General features: G+C 43.8%; 2 protein-coding genes across 3 annotated transcripts in view; one reads left to right on the top strand and one right to left on the bottom strand.

The window, feature by feature from the left end:
• Positions 1–20,557, bottom strand: part of LOC143989647 (uncharacterized) — a 103,227-nt gene that overhangs the window by 56,583 nt on the left and 26,087 nt on the right. The window lies entirely within an intron of this gene.
• On the top strand, positions 1,442–20,146 carry LOC143989709 (uncharacterized). Of its 2 annotated transcripts, none has more exons than XM_077489983.1 (7): positions 1,442–1,521; positions 3,386–3,506; positions 3,593–3,716; positions 3,810–3,907; positions 3,998–4,219; positions 10,723–10,861; positions 17,824–20,146. In XM_077489983.1, exons 3-7 carry the CDS (start codon positions 3,632–3,634, stop codon positions 18,648–18,650), a joined length of 1,371 nt encoding a protein of 456 aa, XP_077346109.1. In that variant the 5' UTR covers positions 1,442–1,521; positions 3,386–3,506; positions 3,593–3,631; the 3' UTR covers positions 18,651–20,146. The 2 variants fall into 2 exon arrangements, with proteins under 2 accessions (XP_077346109.1, XP_077346110.1); XM_077489984.1 differs by having other exon boundaries at positions 1,443–1,521; positions 3,788–3,907.

Genomic DNA, 20,557 nt, shown 5'->3' with positions numbered 1-20,557 from the left:
GAAAGAGAGAGAGAGGGGGCACAGAGAGACAGGGGGGACACAGAGAGAGAGGGGACAGAGAGAGAGAGAGAGAGGAGAGGACACAGAGAGAGAGGGGAGGACAGAGAGAGAGAGGGGAGGACAGAGAGAGAGAGGGGGGACACAGAGAGAGAGGGGGACACAGAGAGAGAGGGGGGACACAGAGAGAGAGGGGGGACACAGAGAGAGAGGGGGGACACAGAGAGAGAGGGGGGACACAGAGAGAGGGGGGACACAGAGAGAGGGGGGCACAGAGAGGGGGAGCAGACAGAGGGGGACACGGGGGCTGAAAAAGAGGAGAGCTGAGAGAATGGGAGACCTCTAGCTCTGTCCTTATCTGCAATCTCTGCTCTGCCTCCCTGCCCCAGTCTTTGTCTGCAGGTATTCAGTGTATAATTGTGCCCGGTACCTGTCTCCATCCCTGTTCCATCCAGCGGCTCCCTCACAGTCTGCGCCTCTCGTCTGTCCTTGTCTTCTGGGCCCATGGTCAGTCTGTTCTCCGGGCCTCACTGTTGAAGGAGGTTTGAGGAGTCCAAGCTCCGGAAGGCGCCAGGGATGCTGCGCCCCTCTTCAGCCATACAATGAAGCAGTGAAGCTCTTCTCTCCCTCCCATGCGTGCTGTCAGGCCTGTAGCCTACCACGCGGAGAATGTGGGGCCGCCCACTCACTCATGCAGACAGTTTCCCGCACCTCGCGGCTGCTTGCTTCTCTCCCTCGCGTGCTCTCAGGTCTGTAGCCTTCCGCGCGGAGGCTGCGGAGCCACCCACCCACTCACTCGTGCAGTTAATTTCCTGTACCTCGCCGCTGTTTGCTGCCATGTTCTCCCCACCGTGAACCAGGACCCTCTCGTGTGCCCACAGAGATGGCTCTGCATGCCAGCTGTGGCACGCGTGCCATAGGTTCGCCATCACTGCCCTAGACGTGCAACAAGGAGAAGCGAAAGGTAATGGTAAGCCCAAAAATAACCAGCAGCTCCTTTGAGGGTTAGTGCTACAATTAGAAATGTTATTTAATCACAAAATATATGTATAGTGTATACTACATAAATACATAAAAATTTCCTTGCATTGTACAGCGGTAATGAATTTATTGTACTACTGAAAAAAAAATTGCCGTGAGCTGCTAATGTGTTTGGGTTTGGCTTGAAAAAAAGGTGGCAACCCTCAATACAATGCCCCCCCCATCCTCATTACAGCTTGGTCCTGTTAGTTGGCATGAAGGTGGAGCAAGATTGTGATTAGAGACATGGATTATATTCTTCTTCCAACATAAACATGAACTTCCACCATCGCCAAAAATATTAATTGGTAAAAAAAAAAAAAAAATTTACTAGGAGAGCACAAAAAAATAAAATAAAATAAGTGTGGGGAGGGCACATGCTTCCTGTCAAAGGTGGAGCTCGGAAGACAGGAAGTGGTGTTGGGTACAGACAGGAAGTTCTGGGTGAGAGGTGAGGCGGGAGGAAGTAGATTGAAGACGTTGCTGGAAGTGGCAGCAGAGGAGGTAATAAGCTCTTATATTCTATTTACACCCAGTAACCCCCCGTCATGTCCGTCCTCTTCCTCCATAGTCACTGTGATGTCTTTTATCTCCAGCAGATGATGATACACACACATATAGAGTGTGGAAACCTAGATTAACCCCTTCAGGGAGGATCAGTTGATGATGAATAGTGATGGGCTGGGACGTGTTAGAAACCCCACATTCCTGATCCCGCTAGGAAGCCGACAATGCACAGGGCTAATCACAGGTAGCGAGACATTTCCTGGTCCGCAGCTGCACAGATCAGGAAGTGGTTAGCGCTGTGCAGTGTCGGCTTCCTGGCGGGATCGGGAACGTGGGGGGTTTCGAACATGACTGAGCACATCACTAATGATTGAGGATGAGCTCAGGTGTGTTCGCATGGTCCACGTGCAGAGCCCGCCAGGAAGTCGACGCAGCGCTGCGCTAATCACAGGCAGTGAGACATAGCGCCGATGCGCATCTCCAGAGATCTGGCAATGTCTCACTACTTGTGATTAGCGCAGCGCTGCGCCGACTTCCTGGCGGGCTCTGCACGTGGACCATGCGAACACGCCTAAGCTCATCCCTAATCATGATGAATATATATTGCTTCCAAAGCTGGCCATACATGGTTCAGCTTTATCGTTTAGCCAGCGGGATGAGACAAAAAATCTGAACCAATTCTTCCATCCACACATTGGAGGGGGATGGGGGAATCCTCCCCTCTGCTCTATTGTATTCTGACAATGGGGGGCACTCCTCTGCTCTCAGAATACAGAGGAAGAGGAGGTGGCACCCAACCTGTGAAGTCAGGGGTGGACTGGGCAGGACAGCGGCATGAGAGGACTCATCTCACTGAGTTCCCGCTGCTGATTTTTCTCCTTTCTGCAGCCACATTCCTATCACCACCCACAGCTGCCTGTGTCCCTGCAGAGCCAGCAGAACAGAGATGAAGGAGCGGGACCGAATCTCCAACATGGCGCAGCCTCGGCACTGCCATAAAGATCCCCACAAGGTGCTGAGAAACAGGACTACAGGGTCCTTACAGTAGTAACCAGGACAAGCCTGCAAAGCAGCACGCTAAGAAACCAGCCAGGGATGGACATGCTGCTTTATGTACACAAGATGTCCTCTCCATCCACTCTGCTCTCACACACTGCTGGGGGAGATGTACAGGACAAGCAGGAGGACACAGGGGAAGGGGGGATTACTGTACTGCACTCTGCACCCCATTTCCTGTGTTCTGCACCCCATGTCCTGCACTGACCTGCACCCTTCACCCAATGTCCTGCGTTTCTGCACCCCACACCTCATCTTCTGCACCCTGCACCACTTGTTCTGTACCCCATGTCTTGCACCATTCACCCCATATTCTGTACCCCGCACATCACCCGCTCACATGAGATTCCTGACAGATTTCTGTATGGTAAAGGTCAAAGTTCACTCTTCAGGAGTAGGACACACCCAGGAACAATGATTTAGTTTGCATGGGAACCTCATATAGAGGCCCCCTCAAATCTTCCCATCCAAATGTCCCTCTATCCAGAGTCTATATGTCCTATGACATCACACTGACCTCACAGCTTCTTCTCCCAATGTTCCTTCATCTGGCTTTCTTTTTCTGATGCTCTTAGGATGTGGGTGGACCCTTGCCATCCTCACTAGCAAAGTAGGACTGTTGGTCCTGCATTTTATGTAATGACATCAGAATGCCTGCTACAAGCTTTTAACCTGCGTAGTGTGGGGGTCCTGTGTGGGTAAATTATACCTCAGTCTGAAGTTGGGCTTTAATAAAATGGAAACCTGAATGGTGAGGTGAGGAGGATTCTGGGAATATCATTTAAATTTTACTATTTGTGTTCAGATCTAGAATTTTCCTCCTGTGAAGTCTGGAGATCATATGACCATCACATTGCCTCTACCTCTCTCCCTGATAGAAATAAAAAGGAGATTCTAGAAGTCACCAGAGAGATGATGGAGGAGAGGTGAGTGGTGCTGGGAATTCTGGGACATTATCCAGTAACAGACAAGGGATGTGTCTGGATGGTGACTGTATCATTGTGTGTGTCAGGTTCCTATAAGGTGTCAGGATGTCACTGTCTATTTCTCCATGGAAGAGTGGGAGTATTTAGAAGGACACAAGGATCTCTGCAAGGACGTCATGATGGACAATCGGCCGCCCCTCACATCACCAGGTAATCACAGACTTTATTGTAAAGTATAGAGCACTACCGAGGGTCCAAACACATATTAACAATGTATTCAGTCAGTGTGCGTGTTTCCTACAGATAGATCCAGTAATGGGAATCCACCAAAGAGATGTCCCCATCCTCTGTATTCCTGGGATTCCACACAGGGAGGTCACACCATCCCTCACCATCATCAGGTAGATGATGAACAATCACTGATAGTATCATTAGGCTCTGTATATTATCTTCATTGATACCTTTTGATGTAATTTTTATTATATATTCAGAAAGGACAACTGAGAGATTCTAAAGTTGAAGTTAAAGAAGAGATAAAAGAGGAGGATGATGAGGATGGGGTGACGGAGGAGTCTCTAAAAGAACACAAAGATCTGTACCAGGACACCATGGTGGAGTCATCCAGCTACAGAAACCCACCAGAGAGATGTCCCCGTCCTCTGTATTCCCGGGATTCCACACAGGAAGATCACATCATCCCTCGTTGTTACAAGGTTGGTGGGACGGAGCTTATAAAACACACTTAGAGACATCGGGGGTTATTTACGAAAGGCAAATCCATTGTGCACTGAAAGTGCCCTTGGAAGTGCAGTCGCTCTAAATCTAATGCCGCGTACACACGACCGGTTTTCCCGTCAGAATGAACTTCAAAGGTTTTTTTTGAATCCCCTCCCTCTTCATCGCTGTAGCAAACCTGGCAGTATGCTGCAGCTTGTGGAACATGACTGCCAGATTGCTGTCCTTCTTGAGCATCCCCTCTCTCTGCGCTCACGCTACTGCCTTCCTCTAGCTGAGTGTCATCATCAGAGCCCACCAAACACTGGGCATCCTCCTGGAGCATGTACCCAACACTGTGCTCAAAGAGTTCAGGAGACTCCTCAGGAGGACGTGGTGGGTCTAGGGAAGGAGTCACTGATGATGACATTGAGAGGAGGGAAGATGATGCGTTGGCAGCTGCTTTGCTACTACCCTGAGACTGGGTGAGAGAGGATGAAGAGGGCTTGGTCATCCACTCTACCAAGTCGTTGGCATGTTGCGGTTCAACATGTCCAGCTGCAGAAAAGAAGGACAAGCATGTCCCATGGCCACGTGCTGATGACAATGCACCGCGTCCACGACCAGCACTGTTGTCTCTAGACACAGAGCCTGCTTGCCCTCTTTTATCGGCTCGCGCCTGTCTGCCTCTCCTTGCTGGCCTTCCAGACATGGTAATGGCCTGAAGGGAGTTGGGTAAAACAGTAGTTGGGTAGTTTATATTGTGCTGGAGGCACACAACACCCACTAGCAGATGCCTTTTTTATAGAACAGCAGAGATAAACGGGTATATACAGATGTATACTGTGCTGTGCTGGAAGCACACACAACTTCCAATAACTCCTGCAGATGACAATTGGGCCCAAATAGAGAACAGCTATGTAGGTGGATTATAGCGGTATGTACTGGGTACAGAGCACGCAGACAGCACGCACTATCTCCTAACACTACTGACTGCAAGCTCTATTATTAAAGATAGATCACTAGCTATATAGGTGAGGTGAATATAGTGGTGTATACTGCGGTCAGGGCACAGACATTAACCACTACACAAGAGCAAGATAGGAAATCAGCCAAAAACGATTGGTGTGTAACTGTGTTGAAGGTACACAGAACACCCACTGCTTCAGATGCCAACACACTACACGAGGCCGCCTCAAAGGCGGCCTTATATAGTGTGGGGCGTGCACTACACAGCCTGAGCTATGATTGGCCACAGGCAGGACGCCCGTGGCCAATCATGGCTCTCCTCGCTGCTGGCGCTGCGATTGGCCAAGCATGCGGGGTCACAGTGCATGCTTGGCCAATCATGAGCCAGCAATGCACTGCGCCATCGCAGTGCATTGTGGGCCACACAAATTTTGCCGCGAACGGCCCAAACGTTCGGAATTTGCCAAACGCCCGAATGACCAATGTTCGAGTCGAACGTACATTCGACTCGAACACGAAGCTCATCCCTACTCTCATCTACTAGACTTACGAGGAAGGGGTTGCACCCACAAAACGCATACATTGAGATCCCCTGATGGCAGATAGCACATGTTGACAGTTGACACACTGTGTGCAACTTCAAAATTTGGCTTTTAAAATGTACACAAAAATACTTTTTGGGGTAATATAAAAATAAAACATGTTCAGATTCTAGGGAAAAAGGGATTATATTCACCCCAACACCCACTAACTCCTGCAGATGCCTTTTTTATAGAACAGCAGAGATAAACGGGTATATACAGATGTATACTGTGCTGTGCTGGAAGCACACACAACTTCCAATAACTCTTGCAGATGACAATTGGGCCCAAATAGAGAACAGCTATGTAGGTGGATTATAGCGGTATGTACTGGGTACAGAGCACGCAGACAGCACGCACTATCTCCTAAAACTACTGACTGCAAGCTCTATTATTAAAGATAGATCACTAGCTATATAGGTGAGGTGAATATAGTGGTGTATACTGCGGTCAGGGCACGCAGACAATAACCAGAAAACAGCAGAGTTAAAGGGCTATATACAGATGTATACTGTGCTGTGCTGGAAGCACACACAACTTCCAATAACTCCTGCAGATGACAATTGGGCCCAAATAGAGAACAGCTATGTAGGTGGATTATAGCGGTATGTACTGGGTACAGAGCACGCAGACAGCACGCACTATCTCCTAACACTACTGACTGCAAGCTCTATTATTAAAGCTAGATCACTAGCTATATAGGTGAGGTGAATATCACGGTGTATACTGCGGTCAGGGCACGCAGACAATAACCAGAAAACAGCAGAGTTAAAGGGGTATATACAGATGTATACTGTGCTGTGCTGGAAGCACACACAACTTCCAATAACTCCTGCAGATGACAATTGGGCTCAAATAGAGAACAGCTATGTAGGTGGATTATAGCGGTATGTACTGGGTACAGAGCACGCAGACAGCACGCAGACAGCACGCACTATCTCCTAACACTACTGACTGGAAGCTCTATTATTAAAGCTAGATCACTAGCTATATAGGTGAGGTGAATATAGTGGTGTATACTGCGGTCAGGGCACAGACATTAACCACTACACAAGAGCAAGATAGGAAATCAGCCAAAAACGATTGGTGTGTAACTGTGTTGAAGGTACACAGAACACCCACTGCTTCAGATGCCAACACACTACACGAGGCCGCCTCAAAGGCGGCCTTATATAGTGTGGGGCGTGCACTACACAGCCTGAGCTATGATTGGCCACAGGCAGGACGCCCGTGGCCAATCATGGCTCTCCTCGCTGCTGGCGCTGCAATTGGCCAAGCATGCGGGGTCACAGTGCATGCTTGGCCAATCATGAGCCAGCAATGCACTGCGCCATCGCAGTGCATTGTGGGCCACACAAATTTTGCCGCGAACGGCCCAAACGTTCGGAATTAGCCAAACGCCCGAACGACCAATGTTCGAGTCGAACGTACGTTCGACTCGAACACGAAGCTCATCCCTACTCTCATCTACTAGACTTACGAGGAAGGGGTTGCACCCACAAAACGCATACATTGAGATCCCCTGATGGCAGATAGCACATGTTGACAGTTGACACACTGTGTGCAACTTCAAAATTTGGCTTTTAAAATGTACACAAAAATACTTTTTGGGGTAATATAAAAATAAAACATGTTCAGATTCTAGGGAAAAAGGGATTATATTCTCCCCAAAACATCGATCATGTTCTTCATTCCCTGTTGCATAATGTTAAGGCGATTTTTCATCGTGTCTATTTCCCCATTCCATGTCATATTTTGTTGGATAAGAGTTTGGGCGCTGGCCCTACTACAACATTCTGCCGCTTCTTCTTCCACAACCAGCACATAACCTAAAATTGTTGAAAAAACATGTACAGTATTTAGAAATATGCAGGCATACATAGATTACCTGAAGCTGGGGTGTCAGACACTCACTTGGTGGGGTGCCCATCTCGCCCACTTCCTCCACCTCTCCTTGCTCCAGATCCTCTGGGGGCTTGTGCTAATTTGCCAATCAGGCTGGCGAGGTCGGGGGTCCCTGGGATCCTCTGACTGTTGTCTGAGTCTTTTCTCCCCTATGAGAAGGAAACAAAAGGTATACTTAGCACACAGATATTTGAGTCCAGAAATAGGAATATGAAACATTGCTTTGAAGTGGTGTATAATTGTCTGTTTGGGAAGAGATCCAAGTTGAAGACATGATTAAAATACCCTTTTTACCAAGCTGGAATACTTACCTTTTTGGCCAAGTTTCACAGATGGAGACAGCCCAAGTATCCACTGGAGAACCTGTGTGGGTTACCCTAAAAAATGTGCTCTGGTGTCCCACACTAGTGCTCCTGAGTCCAGATGTGTAAACAGTTGCTGAGTGTCCTCTCCTTACATTCCACTAAATCTAATTTTCAATTCATTCTAGTTTCAAACACATCTAGACAACAATGTCCTAAACTTCTTTTAATAGGACAAATTAGCATGACCAAAATGTAGGTATAACCCTGTACCAGCTAAATACATTGTATTTATTGGCAAACGAACAATGTTTCCTACGAACGAATACTGTGTCCACGAACATGAAAGTAGCCATTTCAAACTGTGCAGCAGTAAAGAAAAGCACATGGAGCAGCATGCAAGTTAATAATCATAATAGGAACACACGACAACACGTACTTATTTTTTTGAAGCATCTTCTTTATTTTGCGATACTGATCCAGCTCCCTCAGTTTTATGTTGGACCAGTGCTTTCTTAATTGGTCTTTGGACCATCGTACCCCAAACTTGTGCTCCAGGGTGTTCACAACAGTCATCCTGATCTGCTCCTTTCGCAAATTGGGATGGGTGTACGGACCATGTTTCCCATCATAATCCTCGATGTGCAAAATCTCAACCATCTCCACCATTTCATCAAAATGTTGGTGGCCTTCAATCTCCTCCTCCTGGATCCGAACGTTTGGGGCTCCGGCCTTTCCTCCTCACTAGTGGAATAATTTGTCTCCACCATGTTGTGCCTACTGCTCCTACTGTGCACCGAGAGAGAAGGGGAGGGGAATATTCATGAAAAAGAACGTCAGGGGCGGGCGACGCAGGCAGAGTTTGACACATGCGTAGTGTATATAAAGCTAACATGCATCTGTCGTACATATGATCTATGTGTGTAGAGTGAACAAACTGAAGTGGCGAGCCTGCTAAACGAAGGTAAAATTTGAACTTGGCTGATCAGTGGCCTATACTGCTTCAAGTTGGAGGCCTATATTAGGATAAGATTATGAGAGTTTAGACTGACATTAGTGTTTTTGTCTTGTGTATCGTATTATAGAAAAATGAATCAGTTTAAGGACCCAGAATTTCTGTCCAGTTTTATTGATAAGTACAGGGAGATTAGGAATCTGTGGGATGTCAAACACAGTTTATATTACAACAAACAAGTAAGGAAGGCAACGCTGGAGAAACTTCTGGTATTTGTCAAGACTCGGGTCCCCAAAGCAAACATGACATTTTTGAAAGAGCCCCCCCAACGCTGAAGAGGCCTATGGCTGCTATCTAGCCACCAGGTTGCTGGAATTGGAAAACGGACAACGCCTCCTCTGTGAGGTATTTATTTATGATGCCCTTCAGAAGGGGTTGAGGGGCCAGCTGACTGAGGACAGCCACATATGTGAGCTTGCCCATCCTCCTCCTCCTCCTGCCACAAGTCCACCACCAGAGCCGCAGCCTCCAAGGAAGTCTGCAGGGAAGAGAAGCAAGTGATGGCCTGGGTTCAGTCTGGTCTGACAGAAGAACCAGGCTGTTGTAGTACCAAAAACTGGGGACAGATATGTCATCTGCTGGTCCTGATCTCTGGGATTGCTGGACCAGATTGTGCTCCCTATTATATGGACTCCTCAAGCTAACAATTTTGTTTTCCACAGACTTGTTGATGTGTGCCATGGGGGACAAAAGGCTTTGCAAATTCAAAAAGTTTGTCCAGCATTGACTTTCTCTTTATTTTGTTACCCAGAATAAATTGATATTTTCTTTGCACAAAATACTTTCCTATGTGTTTTTCTTCAAAAAGGACAGTTTGTGAGTAGGCAGGTATATTTCCAAAAGACAATATCAAATGAACAAGGGACACCAACCTCCTTGAGAATAATAAAAAAATATAAGATAATGTTATTATGGTAACTTGACACTCGAAAAAACTAATTATTTGGAGATCACTAGAAAATAATTTTTAAGTAATCATAAAATAAATCTTGATGAATAAAAAATTATAAAAGATGAGTATAAAAAATAATTGTAAACATTATTGTGGAGATTGGACTTTTAAAAATTAGAATATTAGTTATGAGATGAGGATAAATAATGAAGAAAGAAGTCTGTGAGAACTCTGTGTGAATATGAGCAGCAAAACAACTTAATTCTTCCAGCATTCTAAAGAAGAAAAGAATGCGCTGCATTAAAAGATTACCGAATTAGCAGCGTGAGGAATGTGCTGGCTCCAATACGAACGCTAGTTTTACCACACAGAACGCTTCCGTCTTTTTGGTCTGTCGGAACAGCATACAAACAGTGTTTCTGATAGGAATTGGTTCCGTCAGAAAGATTTAAAACATGTTCTATTTCTAGGTCCGTCAGAATTTTCTTAAAAAAAAAAAGTCAGATGAGGCATACACACGATCGAATATATGATGAAAAGCTTCCGTCTGACCTTTTCTGTCGGACATTCTGCTTGTGTTTACGCGACATGAGGGGTAGATCTGAAATGAGTGGAAGTTCTGCTGATTTTATCATCCAATCATATGCAAGCTAGAATGCTCTTTTTTATTTTCCTTGCATGTCCTTCTCGGATCTACAGCGACTTTACTTCCAAGTGTACTTGCAGTTCAAAGTGGATTTTACTTTAGTAAATAACCCCCATTATGTTGATTTTTTATGTGATGTTACAATATCAAAGCTTATATCTGATGATCTTCATTCTCATTTTTTCGATTTAGGGTGGAGATCCAATCGATATAGAATTTGAGGTTAAAGCAGAAGAAGAAAGGTATGGGCCAGATGATAAGCAGTCTATGGAGGAGGATGGAATAATGGGGACATTTATAAAGGATGACACTCCTACAGAGATCAGCACAGGTGGGTCATTAACACCAAATAATTCTTCCACCCATACTGTTCACTGATTGGTCCAGAGTAGGGCGGGGACTGGGTGACATCAGCCTGTAATGCCCTGGTCACTTTCCTGAGCTGTGTTCCCTGTCCTGTATTCCTGTATTTCTCTCGGATAATCTTCCTTCTCTGTACTGCAGACACAATTTATGTATCTAGACTGGATTTATGGAGATTCTGGGTTGCAGCTGGCGGCAAAATGTTTGTTTTCTCCATTGGTGTTACTAGACCTAGGCACCTGGGGTATGTGCTTTGAGTCTTCTGCCTCATACCTGGGACTAGTAAGATCTCTGACAAAGCAATTCTCCCAGGGTTGCTTGCTCTGTTGTCTGCTGGCTGTGCCAGGTGGAGGGATATGTCTGTATAGTCTCAGACCCAAGTCACTGAGTGTAGTCTCAGGAGATGGAAGGCAACAGTGTGGGACCTCTGCAACGTGTCTCATGTAAACATTTAAGCTGCCACTGAATACCAATATTATGAGCCCTGACCCTTACACTATATAATTTTATATTGTACATTGCATACTCCTGACCCCGGCACTATATATTCTATGTTGTACATTACATACTCCTGACCCCTGCATTATATACTCTGTGTTGTTCATTACTTACGCCTGACCCCTGCACTATATACTCTGTTGTGCATTATATACTCCTGACTCCTGCACTATATACTCTGCGTCAGGGGTAGGCAACCTTAGAGAGGTGGAGCTCTACCTGAAAAACACAGGAGAAGTCCCTCCTCACGCCTGATTTAAACCTCTAATTGCAGGACTACCATGTCACAAATGCGTGCATAGAATGGCAATCATGGGTTTAACTCAGGTGTTGAGAAGGCAACATATCAACTCCTCACCACCTATCAACACACACTCGGATCGCTTTTCAGAGGAGCAGCACCTATACTTGTTTAGGGTGGTAAAACAGCAGGACATAATAGAAGTCTGGCTAAGTCCAGCAAACCCGCAGGAAAGCTGAAGGTACACCGTACTTCACCCTCAGTGTGGGTAAACCACAGCACATCAGTGTGAAATTAGCCCTATACTATTGCGCCCAGTGTATTGCTTCACACTGACCTGAAGATCTCTTCGCTCCTGCTGCTGGCACCACTCTGGAGACCACTAGCCAGGATAAGAGGTGACATGCAGTTGGTATCACTCCACATGGGACAGGAGACGGCACTACAGAGGAGGCATCGGATTATGCAGCTCTTGCTCCCTTCTACAGCTCTAACTTTACAAGGAGTCCCTCTGCATTGCACTCTGTTCGATTCTCAGAGATGGCGGGTCAGCAAACCCAGACTGAGATCTACAAGCCACCTGTCCGTGATCTACTAGTAGATCATGATCTGCAGGTTGCTGACCTCCGCTCTATGTTGTACATTACATACTCCTGACCACTGCGCTATATACTGAAGATAGAGGAGGGAAGGGGAATGGGGGAGGGTTGGAACTTTATATGAAGCACACCACCAGACCCAAATGAATCAATTAGTATACAGTATCTCACAAAAGTGAGTACACCCCTTTTTTTTATATTTTATTCTATATTTTCATTTGACAACACTGAAGAAATGACACTTTGCTACAATGTAAAGTAGTGAGTGTAGAGCTTGTATAGCAGTGTCAATTTTCTGTCCCCTCAATATAACTCAACACACAGCCATTCATGTATAAACAGCTGGCAACAAAAGTGAGTACACCCCTAAGTGAAAATGTGCAAATTGGGCCCAAAGTGTCAATATTTTGTGTGGCCGCCATTATTTTCCAGCACTGTCTTAACCCTCTTGAGCATGGAGTTCCCCAGAGCTTCACAGGTTGCCACTGGAGTCCTTCCTCCATGACGACATTGCAGAGCTGGTGGATATTAGAGACCTTGCGCTCTTCCACCTTCCATTTGAGGATGCCCCACAGATGCTCAATAGGGTTTAGGTCTGGAGACATGCTTGTCCATTCCATTACCTTTACCCCCAGCTTCTTTAGAAAGGCAGTGGTCGTCTTGGAGGTGTTTGGGATCATTATCATGTTAGAATACTGTCCTGCGGCCCAGTCTTTGAAGGGAGGAGACCATGCTCTTCTTCAGTATGTCACAGTACATGTTGGCATTCATGGTTCCATCAAGGAACTGTAGCTCCCCAGTGCTGGCAGCACTCAGGTAGCCCCAGATCATGACACTCCCACCACCCTTCGTGACTGTAGGCAAGACACACTTGTCTTTGTACTCCTCACCTGGTTGCCGCCACACTTGCGTGACACCATCTGAACCAAATAAGTTTATCTTGGTCTCATCAGACCACAGGACATGGTTCCAGTAATCCATGTCCTTAGTCTGCTTGTCTTCAGCAAACTGTTTGTGGGCTTTCTTGTGCATCATCTTTAGAAGAAGCCTCCTTCTGGGACGACAGTCATGCAGACCAATTTGATGCAGTGTTTGGCGTATGGTCTGAGCACTGACACCCCTTCAACCTCTGCAGCAATGCTGGCAGCACTTATATGTCTATTTCCCAAAAACAGCCTCTGGATATGACGCTGAGCACGTGCACTCAACTTCTTTGGTCGACCATGGCGAGGCCTGTTCTGAGTGGAACCTGTCCTGTTAAACCACTGTATGATCTTGGACACCATGCTGCAGGTCAGTTTTGGGGTCTTGGCAATCTTATTGTCTAAGCATCTTTATGTAGAGCGACAATTGTTTTTTTCAGATCCTCAGAGAGTTATTTGCCAAGAGGTGTCATGTTGAACTTCCAGTGACCAGTACGAGAGAGTGAGAGTGAGAACACCCAATGTAACCCACCTGCTCCCCATTCACACCTGAGACCTTGTAACACTAACGAGTCACATGACACCAGTGAGGGAAAATGGCTAATTTGGCCCAATGAGGACATTTTCACTTTGGGGGTGTACTCACTTTTGTTGCCAGAGGTTTAGACATTACTGGCTGTGTTTTGAGTTATTTTGAGGGGGCAGCAAATTAACACTGCTATACAAGCTGTACTCTCACTATTTTACATTGTATAAAAGTGTAATTTCTTCAGTGTTGTCACATGAAAAGATATAATAAAATATTTACAAAAATGTGAGGGGTATACTCACTTTTGTGTGATACTGTATATAATTTAATGGTACACATGAATGCACGTGGGACAATAAATGACATATAATAAAAAACATAAAATAAATACATATATATGCACACATATAAGTGTTCCTACATAATACATGTTATATATTAAAAATGTATTAAATGTAGCCCAAACTTGCATATAGGACATGATTGATTGCACACATGATATTGTAAAAATTGATTCAAAATTTCTCTTTTAACTTCCACTCATCAGGAGTAAATGTGATATAGGTATGTCTATAATGAAATATAAATGCCAAATAGTATAGCAACTACAATAACAGGAAGAGGGGAGTACTCAACAACATGAGTAGTATTGATAGGTGGAGACACTATGGGAACATCTTCCCGGGAAACTGAGGTGGCGGTGACTGCGTCAGTGCAGTGGTGAACAGAAAACAAGAAGTCAGCATTGATAGATGTTGTCCCCAATAAATAACTGTGCTTGTAATAAGTGCTGAGTAAAGGCCCATAGGGCTTCTGTGAAAAAATAAAGTGTATCAGCAAAGTGACTACACAATGAATGAATGGGGAAGATATGAAAACCATTACCAAAAGGAAGAAAGCTTCCACTGATTGCTAAATGCCAAAATTATGAGTCCTCACCTCTGCACTATATAATTTATATTACACATTACATACTCCTGATCCCTGCATTGTATATTCTATGTTGTACATTACATAATTCTGATATTATAAAATCCTAACTGTAGTATCCTGTATATTAAGTTGTACATTACATAGGCCTTACTTTTTTTGCACCCATTTCCTACCAACTGGACATTTTATATCTAATGATTTGATTGGAGCACAGATTTTTACATGTTGATAAGAATGTGATAACTTCCTCAAACTTTGGAACCTTAAACAGAAAGTGAAAATGAGGGAGGAGTCAATAACCCAATGATGGTGGTCTTCAGGATCAGTCCAGTCTTCACCTTGGTTGTTCTCTCCCTATCCTCACTCTCTGACCTCTGGTGGGGCTCAGCCCCACTGTTATTCATGACTAAATCATGGACTAAATAAGGAAGTGCATGACTTCTTGTGTTGGAAAGATGGCAAAGAGTGATAGAGGGGGTGGGGACAACCATCATATAATCCCCTCATCGCTGTCATTCCTATAAAAGACAGTTCTCGTTTCCTCACTCTGTGACTAAGGTCCATGAATAAATAAATGAACTGGTAGGAGATTCAGAGATGTAGGGCTGAAACAACTAAACATCATAATCAATTATAATGGATTATGAAAATAGTTGTCAACTATTTTCAAAATCAATTAATTGGCCTGCATACAGAATGCATTATTTCTTTACATATCAAAAAATACAGCTTAGTGCACCATCCATACATGTCAGTAAATGCCTGATAACTTGAATGTGTGAGGAGCAATGCCTCATGGGACATGTAGTCCTGAGCAAGAGAAGGAAGCAAGTGATTCGAAAGGCAGAAGTTTTTGTATCTTCCTATAGGGACACACTATACTATACTTTGCTGCTTCCTATAGGGGAACTCTATGCTATATTTTGTGGCTTCCTATAGGGGAAGTCTATGCTATACTTTGTAGCTTCCTAGATGGGAACTCTATACTATAATTTGCAGCTTCCTACAGGGGAACTCTGAAGGCAAGAGGAGCCAGAAGTGCCGGTGGGGGGGGGGGGTCCAGGAGAGGCGAATCAGGGCTGATCTGTGCAAAACTATTACACAGAGCAAGTAAGTGTGACAAGTTTGCTTAAAAGGTAATATCCAACATTTACAATGACTTTAAGGCCTCTGTGCAGGGAAGATCAGCATCTGTTCCCAGAGAAGGTGGAAGCTGATAGACTGGAGGTGCTAGAAGGCATTACTATTACATAAAGTAAGCGTTTACTAGTATTGTGTATTATATTTAAATTATTATAGCCATGAAAAAAAAGTCTCAGCTTTCAGTACTACTTTAATATAAACGTTTTTCCCCCTCTAACCTCCATATAGCTTCATGTGTGACTCCCAGGTAAAATCCCCATATATCCTACTTCTGGGTATATTTATTGTTATATATGATATAAGATATATTACTTTCACTATTTCACAGTATAAATGAATCCCTTTATAGTAGTGATTATCTGCTGTTTTTGTACTATAAATGATTTTTTTTAACCCCATCATAGCAGATGATTAAAATCGTGCTGCTGCTACTAAATGTCCTATGCTGGCCATACACTGATCCATTTTTGGATGAGAATATTCGCTCAAATATTTGTAAGAAAACTATTTGTACATTCGATGAAAGGACTAGTGTAGTTAGAAAATCCCATTTGCTTTTAACATTCAATTTTAACCACTTCAGGCCCCCTTAATGACCAGAACATTTTTTGCGATACGGCACTGCGTCGCTTTAACTGACAATTGCGCAGGCGTGCGACGTTGTACACTAACAATTTATGTCCCTTTTCCCCACAAATAGATCTTTCTTTTGGTGGTATTTGATCACCTCTACGCTTTTTTTTTTTTTTTGCGCTATAAACAAAAAAAGCGGCAATTTTGAAAAAAAAATATTTTCTTTTGCTATAATACATATCCCCAAAAAAATATTAAAAAACAAATGTATTCATGTGCTTAGGCCAATATGTATTCTTCTACATATTTTTGTTTAAAAAAAAATCGCAATAAGCGTATATTGATTGCTTTGCAGAAAAATTATAGCGTCTACAAAATCAGAGATAGATTTATGCAATTTTTTTTACTAGTAATGGCAGTGATCTGCGATTTTTAGTGGGAATGCGACATTGCAGCGAACAGATCGGACACTTTTTTGGGACCATTGACATTTATACAGAAATCAGAGATAAAAATAACCACTGATTACTGTATACATGTCACTGGCAGGGAAGGGGTTAACACTAGGGGCGATCAAGGGGTTACGTGTGTTCCCTGGGTGTGTTTTAACTGAAGGAAAAGCATGTTTGCGGGACCTATGGGCACGCTCATGAGGCACATGTTGGGCGCAAGCTATTTAACCTGCACAGACCGACGTACAGGTTTGACGATTCACGCAAGAGACAACCTGACTCTGTATATCTGTGTGAGCCAGTCGGCAAGTGGTTAAAATGAATGTAAGTTCTGAGCAAAAACCACATACACTATTTGAAAATTTGTTTGATGGAGAAAAGTTTTCTGTTCTGCTCCTTCAAATTTTCCCATCAATGTGGTCGAAAAAGAACCCCGATTTGACCCCACTAATGGTTAGAAAATTGGATGAATGTTTTTTTAAAAGAAAGATGAGTTTGTGTACGGCCAGCATAAGTGACATCAGGTGCCAGGAGCTTGTACCCACCTACCTGTCTATGACAAGGGAGTCTGTCATCCATCGTATTATATTACACTCCTCTCTGATAATCTGCAAAACAGCGTTTTTACGTCTTTTTTTCATTTTAAAAATGATGATCTCTGATTCTGATAGGTAGCAGATTCACCTCTAATAATAATAATACATCTATCTGTGTTATTCTCAGAGTGAATTAAATATCCAATTATATATCTGGATATTTATATGTACTGCTGCATATAGATATTCAAGAATCAAGAATTATACACCAACCTTTTTGAGGTTTTTATCTAATTAGTCGATTAATCAAAACAATTATCGGCCAACTAATCAATTATGAAAATAATCATTAGTTGTCTTCCTACAGAGGACCCATTTACTAGTTACTGTGAGGGTGGAATTGTAAGATGCTCAGAGACAAAGCTGCCTGATGTGGGCGGAGTCCTGGTTTAGGGGAACCAATCAGCTCATGTCTAGTAATAATCTTTTTATTTCTATTTTAGTAGATGGACGGGAGATGAGGAAAACCTCAGAGGATTGTCTCACTTTGTCTCCAGACTGTAAAGTAGAAGATGAGGACATCACACAGTATAGCCCAGGAGAAAACCCGACTACCTCAAATGTCCATTCGGCACCACACAGTGTAGATGGACCATCGTATTCCTTTTATTCTGAAGAACCTCAGTCTGTGAGGGATTGGGCTGTCCTTCCAACAGAGAAGAGGTTTTCCTGTACTGAGTGCGGGAAGTGTTTCCAATTTAAATCTGAGCTTACTGTGCATATAAGATCTCACACAGGAGAGAAGCCGTATTCCTGTCCTGAGTGCGGGAAATGTTTTTCAGAGAAGTCCAGTCTTAACACACATCAGAGATCTCACACAGGGGAGAAGCCATATTCCTGTCCTGAGTGCGAGAAATGTTTTTCAGAGAAGTCCAGTCTTAACAAACATCAGAGATCTCACACAGGGGAGAAGCCATATTCCTGTCCTGAGTGCGAGAAATGTTTTTCAGTGAAGTCCAGTCTTAACAAACATCAGAAATCTCACACAGGGGAGAAGCCATATTCCTGTCCTGAGTGCGAGAAATGTTTTTCAGAGAAGTCCAGTCTTAACAAACATCAGAGATCTCACACGGGGGAGAAGCCATATTTCTGTCATGAGTGCGGGAAATGTTTTTCACAGAAGTTCTATCTTTACATACATCAGAGATCTCACACGGGGGAGAAGCCGTATTCCTGTTCTGAGTGTGGGAAATGTTTTTCAGTGAAGTCCCATCTTAACAGACATCAAAGATCTCACACAGGGAAAAGGCCCCTTTCCTGTCCTGAGTGAGGTAACTGTTCCTCACTGAAGTCCTGTCTTCCTGTACATCAGGGATTCCACACAACACTCGAGGTGTATTAGTGCCTTGAGTGCGGAAAATGTCTTCTATATGAATGTTGCTGGACATCACCACTCTCATGTGAAGAAGAAGCACACCCTGATATACACCTCAGATATACTTCATGGCTGATCTTCATCATGTAAGAAACAGTTCCAGGGGTGTGGACATTTTTGAACAAACGACTTGTCCAAGGGACTAAATCAGGGTCCCAATATCCTTGACCCTTATCAAAATCTCCTTGTCTCTTATTACAATCTCCTTGTTCCTCATCTACCAGAGAGCTCAGCAGTGGTGTGGGAGTTCATTGAAAACTACAAGCCGACATCGGCAATGGACAGAACCCTGTGAATGAATGGCACGGCCGCATTCTTTTCATAAAGTGACAGCCGGTATAAGGAACTTCTCAGCGCACTGCTGTCACACAGAGGACTCGGATCACTGGGTCGCTGCAGGAACATGTGAATGTTCCGAAGGGGAACATTTCCTTTAACCCTTTCACTGCCACAGACATTTCTGCAGGGTTTTTTTTGCCCACATGTTTAACCACGTTCATTACCCGCATTATACATATATTGGTTTTTAAAAATATAAAAAAATAATTTGGATGCTGGAACACCTATAATTTATATGGTCAGTGTATATGCTCACAGACTATAGTTAATGAAATTAGATAATGATAACAGGAAAAAAAACCCTGGGAATCCATCTCTCCTTCGCTGAGGAGCTTACATTGGCTAACCGTAAAAAATCGGATCACGTTCAAGACCCTTTGCCTCACCCACAAATGCGTGCATAGAGAAGCTCCGCAATACCTAATGGAGAAAATAAATCATTACACACCAAACCGCAGTCTTCGATCAGCCAACAAAAACCTCCTCCTCATGCCCAAAGCCTGGTATAAATCCAAGGGGGATCGGAGATTCGCTGTCCAAGGGCCTCGGCTATGGAATGCTCTACCAATCAACATCTGCCTGGAAGAAAATCACCTGGCTTTTAGGAAAAAACTCAAGACCTTCCTCTTTTAGCAGATGATCAAAGCTCGCCACAGCGCCTAGAGGCGATTCAGTTCGCATTGTGCGCTATACAAGTATTTCATTCATTCATTCATTCATAATGCATAATGACTATAAAGTGTTCTTGTTAGGACATTATATGTATGTAACTTTTATTCTTGTTTGATTGCAGACGTATATGTTTTGCATTAATCGCACACACCCCTGAGGAAGAGAAAGTAACATAAGCAAAGTCTTGAAACGCGTTGGGTATAGCTGCTGCATTATTTCATAGTGCAGTGGAATAAGTGTGATTTGCATTTGATGTACAATTTAACATGTATGATGTATTTTCCAGCTTCCTATAAAGATTTGTGTATAGGATTGTCCTTTCAACTTGTATGTGCTCATGTTTTTTAATACTATTATTAAAAATTATATTTTTTAATATATGCTTTATAATTCATTGGCGACTCATCCTACTTGAAAGTCCCCTCTACAGAGGAAAAACTTTTTTCAACTTTCAACCCCTTCAGTACCAGATACTTTCACCCCCTTCCTGCCCAGGCCAGTTTTCATATTTCAGCACTCTCAAACTTTGAATGACAATTGTGCGGTCATGCAACACTGTACCTATATGACATTTTGATCTTTTTTTTCCTATAAATAGAGTTTTCTTTTGGTGATATTGGATCATCACTGAGGTTTTTATTTTTTGTGCTACAAATAAAAGTAGACAGAAAATTGTGAAAAAAAAGTTTTTCTTTGTTTCTGTTATACAATTTTGTAAATACGTTTTCTTCTTCACTGATGGGCACTAATGAGGAGGCACTAATATGCAGCACTGATGGAAGACACTGATG

The sequence above is a fragment of the Lithobates pipiens genome, unplaced genomic scaffold, assembly GCF_037356315.1.
Source record: "Lithobates pipiens isolate NorthernLeopardFrog02 unplaced genomic scaffold, aLitPip1_a1.2 Scaffold_18, whole genome shotgun sequence".
NCBI lineage: Eukaryota > Metazoa > Chordata > Amphibia > Anura > Ranidae > Lithobates > Lithobates pipiens.
Note: the sequence above shows the minus strand (reverse complement) of the source record. Positions and strands in the feature narration are given on the sequence as shown.